Here is an 11,064-nt window from a genome sequence, read left to right as displayed (position 1 = left end):
ATAGAATGATGCATTCAAAGAAAAGATTAGTCCGAGATGTATTTTTTAAAGTTTCATTAGCTGCTTAAATATTGACAAGTAAGTGTAAAGTTTTAGCGTCTATAAAACAATGGGAGCTGCCATGTTGTAACTTAGATGACCTTCTCTGCTGTGGCCAATTAGGAAAAGTTATATAGGTCACTAGAATGTTCAGCCAATAGCTGTGTGGAATATAACAATGTTATGCACTTCAATTTCTAACAGAAACCATAAAGCTCACATTTGCAGATTGGAATTACAGGAAAAGGGGACAAAATAAATAAATAAATATATATATATATATATATATATATATATATAATTTATAATTTTATATTACCTTCTCAACATGTTGAATGTGTCTCTAAAAATATCTGTTTTAAAGGGACATGAAACCTCAAAACTTTTCTTTCATGATTTAGATAAAGAATACAATCTTAAACAGCTTTCTAATATACTCCTATTATCTATTTTGTTTAATTCTCTTGGTATGATTTGTTGAAGGAAAAGCAATGCACTACTGGTTTCACATGGGTGAGCCAATAACAATCAGTATATATATGCAGCCACCAATCAGCAGCTAGAACCTAGGTTCTTTGCTGCTCCTGAGCTCACCTAGATAAACATTTAAGCAAAGGATAACAAGAGAATGAAGAAAATTAAATAATAGAAGTAAAATGGACAGTTGTTTAAAATTGTATGTTCTGTCTAAATCATGTCTGACTTTACTGTCCCTTTAAACTATATCATTTGTGTTGCCACTGATCATAAATATGTTGCTAACCTTTTAAATATGCTTCATAGTCACCATATATAAATATTCTATTTTGGGACATATGGATTTACTCTTTAAAAGTGGTACCGTGTCCCCAAAAGAGAAATTTGGAAGGTATAGTATTATTATTATTGGTTTTCCTAAATGAAACCCTAACAAATACACAGTCTGCATTTATAATCTACGATATATTCTACTTGGGTGTTGTTGTTTTTTATTTGCAAAAGTTATAGCTATTAATTTAACCAGTGAGAGTGTATTATATAAAAAATATCCCAACTACTGTTACATTGTTGGTCGGCTTTCTAAATGCATGCCAGAGAGAAACATGGCCGCCAAGATTTTCATCTCTTCGTACGTCACGTTCAGTAGCATCACCGCGCAAGTTGTCGCGCTGTCATGATGACGCAATGCTGTAGGATGCTGAGGCCACAGTGTGTGTTATCTGCTCCCCAACACTAAGTGTGAGCTGCTCGGGGGAGGGATGGCGGAAACAGGTAGAGAAGGTGAGTCTTCTATAGTATGGCGTTAGAAGGTTGTATAGTTGCGGTACGACCTTAACTGCGCCGGATGTGATTACTGTGGGAATGGTATCACTGGCAGCTACCTGACATGTACATTATATGGTGTGCAACTGTGCATAGTGTGACCGGGGCTATCCTGACACACAGAGGTGGGCGTGGCGAAAATTATCACCTGGTGCATGTAGGTGATGATGTGTATGGTTTATACTGATCTTTTTGCATAGCAATGTGTGTATGTAGTGTTACACATCTTTATATTGGTGTCTTTATATATTTTAGATAGTCATGTAGCTTAGAAATTAGCAAGGCAGACCCTTCGTAAGTATATACTATTTAGTCATTTTTAAGATTTTAGGACAGCTCTATATGACATGATTATGTGAATATGTATATACAGACGATAGTTTACAATATATTTTGGATTATTCCGTTTTCCTTTTTCAAGTGCATGATTGCAACCATCTGGTTGTTCATTAGCTTGGACAGAAGCTTGCAGGGATTTTCCTGGTAATGCATTTCTTCTTGACACTAGTTAAGAGGTTTTGAGAATACCATAGTTAATAGAGTGTTGATAATTATATGGAAAACAGATTTTAGTTTTTAGTTTACATTGGGCTGTGTTCCTTGTGTAACAACACTAGTTTCTCAGGGCTGGCTAAACCATAAAATGATCCAGCATATCTAGAGACAATGTTGGCAAGTGGGCATGAATGAATATAATGCACTAATTGTAAATAGACTATATTCATTTGGCAAGACCCCAACACATTCATTGAAGGTTACCTTGTGGAAACTTCATATATCCACCATTATTCAGTTTTGTATTCCAGCAGTTGTACTAACACAACAATAGAATATTTATTACACTAAAGAGTATCTACCAGTGTACATTATAATCCTATGTACAGTAGATCAGGATTTGACAAATCCTGGGAGCCATTAGTTATAAACATTTATTTCTGGATCCTATTTTTTTTTTTTATTCTGTATAAAATAATTCCCTGGCCTCTTAAAGGGACATGAAACCCAACATTTTTCTTTCATTGAGAATACAATTTTAAACAACTTTCCAATTCACTTCTTTGATCACATGTGCTTCCTTCTCTTGGTATGCTTTGTTGAAGAAGCAGCAATGCACTACTGGGAGCTAGCTGAACACATTTAGTGAGCCAATAACATGAGGCATATATGTGCAGCCACCAATTAGCATCTTCTAAACCTACCTAGATATCCTTTTTCTTTTAACAAAGGTTACCAAGAGTAGTAAGCAAATTAGATAACAGAAGTAAATTACGTGCTTTATCTAAATCATGGAAAAAATATTTGGGCTTCACGCCGCTTTAAACACGTGGGAATGTCTTCTCAATATTCTAGGTGGCATCAGCTTTCATATACAATCCATTGTTCTCCACAAGACCTATTTAATACGCATACAACATGGCTAACATTTAAACCAATATTATGCTAAAATTATTAATATTAAGTTGTTTCATTGTTGCATAAATTATCATTAAATCAATTTATGTTAAATTATGCATTTTGTGATTTGGATAGGTTAAAGGGACATGCAACCCAAAATATTTCTTTCATGACTCACATAGAGCATACAGTTTTTTAAACAACTTTCCAATATACTCGTATTATTTATTGAAGAGAACAGGTCCAACAACAGCAATGTTCGGGGTAAACCCCTAAATCATGCATGATTAAGGTGTTTAACCCGAAACATTGCTGTTGTTGGACCTGTTCTCTCCAATCAATAATATAAAGCTTTAAGGAGTGTTACTGATTTAAGTATGTATGCAGTTTGTTTGGAACTCAGTCAGTGGCTCCTTACAACGTGCACTCTGAAAGAAAGATTTTTCTGCTGGACCAGTGCTATGATTATTTGGATACATGTGCAGTCACTAATCAGCATTGCTGCTCCTAAGACTACCTAGGTATGCTTTTCAACAAAGTAACTTTAGCTAACAGAAGTAATTTGGAAAGCTTTTTAAAAATGTGTGCTCTTCCTGAATAATGAAAGAACATTTTTGGGTTTCATGTCCCTTTAGTAACATTTAAAAATAACAGAAAATGTTATTATATTGCAAAGTGTTACATTGCCCCCACCCGGTTACTTCATAAGGCCCCCTGACTGACAACATTTTCTGTGAAGAAAATGGCATTCTCAAAACAACGTATAGGTCTTGTACGTGTTCACGTCACTGGTGTAGTTCTTAAAATCATGCTTTCACCTTTTAACTAAATGTAACACTTGTTATCTCCTGGATAATGCATTTGTAATAACTTGCTACCAGGTGCACAGTTATGGATCTAATCTTCAAACCTAGTAATTACAGACCATGACATGAGAAAAAGAGCAGTGACAAATTTTCTACTAAAAAAAAAAAAGTGCTGGTTAATTTTTGTTTTTATTTAAAGAGACACTGTACTTCTTTTTTTTTTTCTGTGATTCAGATACAATGCACTTTTAAGCAACTTTCTAATGTACTCCTATGATCAATTTTTCTTTGTTCTCTTGTTTATTTGAAAAAGAAGGCATCTAAGTTTTTAGTTTTTGTTTCAGACCTCTGGACAGTGCTTTTTTATTGGTGGATGAATTTATCCACCAATCAGCAAGGACAACCCAGGTTGTTCACCAAAAATGGTCCGGCATCTAAACTTACATTCTTGCATTTCAAATAAAGATACCAAGAGAATGAAGAAAATTTGATAATAGGAGTAAAATAGAAAGTTGCTTAAAATTTTGTGCTCTATTTGAATCACAAAAGAAAAAATTTGGGTTCAGTGTCCCTTTAAAGTGAAGGTAAACTTTGATGAATGAATACATTTTTTTAAAATACTATTAAAAACAGGGGCACTTTCATTCATCAAAGTTTAGAAAGCAGCCGCTTTGATTTAAAACTTACCTTTTTGTTTTTTTTCACAGCCAGAGCAGCTTCCCCCACACAGAGATCCTCTCTTCACACGTCCTCAATGACTAATCCAGCTTCCTCCAATCAGGGCTCTCCCCCCAGGGTAGTCATTGCCTGAGGCCATGCCATGATTGGAGGAAGCTGGATTAGTCATCAATGACGTGTGAAGAGAGGATCTCTGTGTGGGGGAAAGTGCTCTGGCTGTGAAAACAAACAAAGGTAAGTTTTTAATCAAAACGGCTGCTTTCTAAACTTTGATGAATGAAAGTGCCCCTGTTTTTTAAAAAAAAAAAAAACAGACTTTCATTCTTCAAAGTTTACCTTCATTTTGAAGTAGGGATTCACAAGTGACATACATTTGCTAGGAGTAAGCACATTTTACATGGCATTGTTTCCTGTATCCAACTTGTAGTTGTCTTCCATTTGTTTTGCTCTCTGCTTACTTATCATCATTTTAAAGGGGCACATGATAGAGCATCCTATGCTACTGTAAAATGTTAACATTTTATATTTTTTATACTTTATTTTGTAACTTAAATGTTTTTGTAACATCTGGTTCTGCTTATTTTTTTTATATAGAATAACTGAGGTGATACAGTGAGTCAAAAGGGGATGTATTTTATAAGCCACAAGAAAAAACTCTAGGATGCTATTTAAGGGGATAACTGAAGAGCTACCACCATCTAAATGCATATTTAATAATGTTAATATTTAGAAATCCTTGGCTTGATGCATTTTAGGAGGGGGGTCCAACATTTTTACAAAGGACCACAATGGATTTTTCTTTTGTCTAAAGTGCCAGTGAGTACATTTTAGAGATCTTGTTAATTAGTCTAAATTAGAAGTGGTCTGTGAGATATATGCCATTAATTTGGCTTACAATTGTGAGTAACTGCCTGGCTATGTGGTTCTACTGATGTGTTTGTTATTGTACCGATGCAGAAATACATACACACACACACACACACACACACACACACACACACACACACACACACACACACACACACACACACACACAAATATCTCTTCTATCCAGGCATGACAGATCCCAGAAGCTAGAGTAAAATGCTACTGCAGGCGTCTAACAATTTGGATAATTCTACCCATATCTGTATTTTGACTTGACTAATACCAGGCGCCTAGTTACCATGAAATCTAGAAACTACAGTCCGCAAAACTGTAATTCTGCATTTGGCTGCTTGGTGTCAATGGTAAAGAGATGTGCATGGCACAGAAATGCATCAGGGCTGATTTCTCTACATCTGTCATATGCTGTAAACCAGTGCTTGACAAACCCACGAGCCAGGGAGCCACTGGCTCCTAGAATTTTAGCCCTGGCTCCTAACTTTTTGAGTTATTCTCCATATATCTATATAGAAATACTACTGTCTGGGTCCAAAATTTTTTACTGGCTCCTAAATATTCTTACTGGCTCTTAAATTTTAAACATATTTGTAGACAGAGACTATTGTAGTTATGTAATAAAGCAAACCTGTATATTACAAGCATTATCTGTTGAAATATGTTTTTTTTAATGTTTTTTTATCATATAAACTGTATGCATAAATTATGTTTATTTTAAATCTGGAGTACTAATGAGCGTGTCAGATTGTGCATTATTTATAGCTATCAGTAAGTGTACCAGTGCTCTGAGCAGCTGCAGTATTTAAAATGCTGGTGCACTGAGAATATCTAGCTATGCTTCATATGCAGGGAAAAATATTAACACTAAAACAGTGATAAGTTTTACTAGAAGCATTTGTGCCAATACAGGTATATTGCAAATATGTTTCTATTCAAAGATGTAATTCATTTATGTGCATTTCAATTTTGACCGGAATGTCCCTTTAAAGTGAATGTTAAGTTTGATGAATCAGTGGCCGGCTTTTAAAAATCCTATTAAAAACAGGGGCACTTTCATTCATCAAACCTTACATTTTACTTGTTTTGTTAAAATACTTACCTTTTTAATCTTGAAAGCCGCTCCAGCGATTTCCCCCTCGTGCCGCTCGTCACTTCATACATCAGCAATGATGAATACGGCATCCTCCAATCACGGCTTCCCCTCCAGGGGAATAATTGTCTGAGGCAACGCTGTGATTGGAGGAAGCCGGATTCGCCATTTTTGATATATGAAGAGACTTGCGACGGGCAGGGGATGCGCTGGAGCGGCTTTCAAGATTAAAAGGTAAGTATTTTAACAAAACGAGTGAAAAGTTTGATGAATGAAAGTGCCCCTGATTTTAATAGGGTTTTTAAAAACCGGGCACTCATTCATCAAACTTGACATTCACTTTAACTACATTATGTCACTCTGGAGTTTAAATCCAGGAGTTATGCTCTTCATTTAACCCCTTAATGACCGAGCACATGCAGGGTACGTCCTCCAAAAAAATACCCTTAATGAATGAGGACGTACCCTGCACGTTCTCAGTCTCTGAAAGCGGTGGAAGCAATCCTGATTGCTTCCAGCCACTTTCCGGTTATTGTAGTGATGCCTCGATATTGAGGCATCCTGCAATAACATTTTTTAGCAGTCCGATGCAGAGAGAGCTACTCTGTGGCCCTCTCTGCATCGGCCATCGATGGCCGCAATCGTTGGTGGGTGGGCGGCCATCGATGCCTTCTTTGATGCAGAGGGGGGCGGGACCGTGGGCGGGGTAGCCGGGGGCTCGCACGGATGCATGCACGGGTAGGGAGCGGGTGGGAACCGCTACACTGCAGAAAAATATTTAAGGAAAAGTGGCAGAGAGGGGGATATAAAAGTATAATAAAAATAATCTAAGGGCTTATAACCGCTCACACAGTACAAGCAGATCTAAAATACCAATCTAGACTGTATAAATATGGCAACAAATCTGGTAAATTGCTATCTAAACTGGTGAAAAACTCTAGACAATCTAACACAATCGAATACTTACAGGTTGAGAAGAAGCGGCTCAATACATCTGAGGAAATCTCAGAATCTTTCTTCCAGTATTACAAATCTATCTATTCACCTTCCACGATTGAGAAGGGAGCTCAGGACAGATTCTGGGGAAATCTACCCATCATAAGATGCAACGAGGAATTTAATACTACTTTAAATGCTCCTATTACGGAATTAGAAGTATCACAAACAATTCATGCACTAAAACTCGAAAAAGCCCCTGGACCAGACGCAATACCAAACAAATTCTATAAGAATTTAGAATCTTCAATTACCCCCCATTTGACCAAACTTTATAACTTCTATTTTTCGGAAAATGTTAAAATATCTCCCTATTTTGTGGAATCTCATACGATACTCGTTCTTAAACCAGGAAAAAATCCACATAACAGGGAATCATATAGACCGATTGCATTACTAAACACGGACTACAAGATATTAACCACTATCTTAGCTAAAAAATTACAAAAAGGATTATCTGAGATCATTCACAGAGACCAAGTGGGGTTTTTAATTAAACGAAGTTCAGCTGCGAAAATTAGACAACTTCTAATGATTATCGACTATTTCAAAAATTCAGAGGATAGGATGACTACAAATTACCCGGATGCAGCAATATTAGCAATTGATGCTGAGAAAGCGTTGGATAGGGTTAGTCATGAATATTTAATCGACACATTAGAGCGTTTTGGATTGAGGAATAATTTCCTTAACCTTGTTAAAAATATCTGTTTACAATCCTCCACTTGTATAGTCACACATGGAGTGTTATCGAATAAAATAAGATTAGAAAAAGGTACACGGCAAGGTTGCCCATTATCGCCGTTACTATTCGATTTAGCAATCGAACCGCTAGCCACCAAAATTAGACAACTAATTGAAGGTACTAGAATCTCTAAAAAAGAGGTTAAAGTCGCATTATATGCAGATGACCTATTGGTATATATATCCAATACCCATAAAAACATTCCAAAGCTCCTAGGGATAATTGATCTCTATGGTGGCTGTTCAGGCTACAGAATGAATAAATGAAATCAGAAAATTTTATGGTTAAGAATAAAAGATAATTCTCTTATAGATAATCCCTTTAAGATGGTCTCTAAAACTTTTAGATATTTAGGGATCATGGTATCTGCTGACCCTCAAGATTGGTATTCTATAAATATTTCTCCAATTCTCACACAAGCTATTCTTTATATGAAAAGTTGGCAGAATATGCCTCTTTCTCTATCAGGACGTATTGCGTTGTTTAAAATGGTATTACTTCCGAAGCTCTGCTATTTGTTTCAAAATATTCCTATCATACTGAAAGGGTATGACATTAAAAAATTCAACAGCGCACTCCGTCAATTTTTCTGGAATTCAAAAAAACCTAGAATTTCCCTGCAGAGATTAAATTTACCCAAGCAATTTGCGGGTTTAGCTATATATATATATATATATATATATATATATATATATATATATATATATATATATATATATATATATATATATATATATATATATATATATATATATATATCTATATCTTTACAATTTAGTTTTTTTAGGACGCATAGTAGCAGATTGGATTGCGGAGTCAAATCATTTCTCAGTGTATGATCTCGAAACAAATATGATTTATCCACTGCTGCCTATATCGTTGCTCCATCTTCCTTTAAACTTAATACCCAAACAAGTGAAAAACCTCAAAACAATCTATATGGTAATTTTAGCATGGAGGAAGATTGCAGCACGTGCTGAAGTAGATTCCAATATACCAAGATTTCAAACCTTTTTGGGGAACTCCGAATTCCAGGAAGGAACACAGTCTGCTCTACTACAACACTGGCACAATCAAGGCTTACAACGGGTATCACAAATCTTCAATCCAGAGACAGGTATTATCAAATCTTTTGAAGATTTGAAACGGGAGTTTAATCTCAATAATAAGGACTTTTTCGCATATTTACAAGCCAGACACTACGCGACACAATTGGTCAGTAAATATAGATGGAGCTGGTCATGGGGTAAATTGGAGAACTGGATAGTTTTATCTAAAGCAGGGCATTTTTCCATTGCCCCATGGTATAGGCATCTCGTTTCAATTAAAGGAAGCTCAAACTTAGAGATCATAGCTCAAAAGTGGACAAACCTTATTGACATTGACATAGAAGATGATTTACATGTGGCCAAATCTTTGAGATTACTTTTTCAGTCTTCCATAGCTGAAACCTGGAGAGAGTCTCATATAAAACTTTTATACCAATCATATTTTACTCCGGATAAAGGCTATAAATGGCACAATATAAATTTTAACAAATGTCCAAAATGCAGCTTACCAGCAGCAGACCTAGCTCATATGATCTGGAATTGTCCCAGACTCAAACAATTCTGGATGAAAATTGAATTCTGGCTACTTAAAGTGTTGAAAGTTACTTCTTTTATCCTCACATTCCCCATAATTATTTTTCTGATAACTAACTATGAGAATTTTACTGACGCTAGGATAGTAAACTTAACTATCTTGGCAGCCAGAAATGTAATTCTTAAAAAATGGAAAAGCAAATTTATCCCTTCAATTATAGAAGTAAGGAACTACCTTAAAAACAATTTCTAATTGAACAACTAGTTACAGATCTGAACTCAGAACAAGAAATATCAACTTTTTTCGGGAAATGGGCTAAATTTATCAAGATATTCCCACCTTCTGAAATTGATCATATGATCTTCCCGTTCAGAAACTCCGAAATAGTTCTACTAGACAGGTGGTGATATCAGGATGATCTAAATGGGAAAGAGAGGGGGAGATCGGGAGGAGGGAAGGTCTCTTTTTTTTTTTTTCTGTTTTTGTTTTAGGTGTTTTGGTTTGTTTAGTTTTGTTTTCTCTTGGTTTCTATTCTTGCTTGTTTTGATTTTTGTTTTGTTTTTCTCTGTTTCGCTTCATATGAAGGTACATACTTTTGAGTGTGAATTGCAGAAGATATGCATGTTTTTTTTTTTTTTTTTCTTCTTTAAATGTTCAGAAGAATTACAAGCTAAAAGCCGAATAAGAATTTATACTGTCAATATATGTATACTACGCTCTATTTTTTTTTTTTTTATTGTATTCCTCCAATGTTGTTGATGTAGTATTGATATATAAAATCAATAAAATTACATGCTGAAAAAATAATCTAAGGGATCTGGGAGGTTGGTCTTTGGGGGGGGACAAGCTACACTACAGAAAAAATATAAACATTTTTAAAAAAAAATCTATTATTGTAAACTGGGTACCCAAGATGGCTACCAATAAGTTAGAGGGGGAGGGTTAGAGAGCTGTTTGGGGGGGGATCAGGGAGGTTGGGGGCTAAGGGGGGATCCTACAGAGCAACATATGTAAATATGCTTAATTTAAAACAATAAATAAATCAAAGATAGCTTTTATTTTAGTACTGGCAGACTTTCTGCTAGTACTTAACATGGCAGGGACAATTGTGGGGTGGGGGAGGGAAGAGAGCTGTTTGGTAGGGATCAGGGGGTGTAATGTGTCAGGTGGGAGGCTGATCTCTACACTAAAGCTAAAATTAACCCTGCAAGCTCCCTACAAGCTACCTAATTAACCCCTTCACTGCTAGCCATAATACACGTGTGATGCGCAGCAGCATTTAGCAGCCTTCTAATTACCAAAATGCAACGCCAAAGCCATATATGTCTGCTATTTCTGAACAAAGGGGATCCCAGAGAAGCATTTACAACCATTTGTGCCATAATTGCACAAGCCGTTTGTAAATAATTTCAGTGAGAAACCTAAAATTGTGAGAAATGTTACGTTTTTTTTTTATTTGATCGCATTTGGCGGAAAAATGGTGGCATGAAATATACCAAAATGGGCCTTGATTAATACTTGGGATTGTCTACTACACTAAAGCTAAA

At 35.7% G+C, this 11,064-nt stretch overlaps 1 protein-coding gene across 1 annotated transcript in view; it reads left to right on the top strand.

Moving 5' to 3' along the window:
- The first annotated feature begins 1,168 nt into the window (after positions 1–1,168).
- RABEP1 (rabaptin, RAB GTPase binding effector protein 1) overlaps positions 1,169–11,064 on the top strand; it is a 371,388-nt gene continuing 361,492 nt past the window's right edge. The window contains exon 1 of the mRNA XM_053707515.1: positions 1,169–1,299. Within this exon, the coding sequence (XP_053563490.1) occupies positions 1,278–1,299 (22 nt within the window). The 5' untranslated portion in view covers positions 1,169–1,277. The remainder of the gene's footprint in view (positions 1,300–11,064) is intronic.

The sequence above is a fragment of the Bombina bombina genome, chromosome 3, assembly GCF_027579735.1.
Source record: "Bombina bombina isolate aBomBom1 chromosome 3, aBomBom1.pri, whole genome shotgun sequence".
Classification (NCBI taxonomy): domain Eukaryota; kingdom Metazoa; phylum Chordata; class Amphibia; order Anura; family Bombinatoridae; genus Bombina; species Bombina bombina.
Note: the sequence above shows the minus strand (reverse complement) of the source record. Positions and strands in the feature narration are given on the sequence as shown.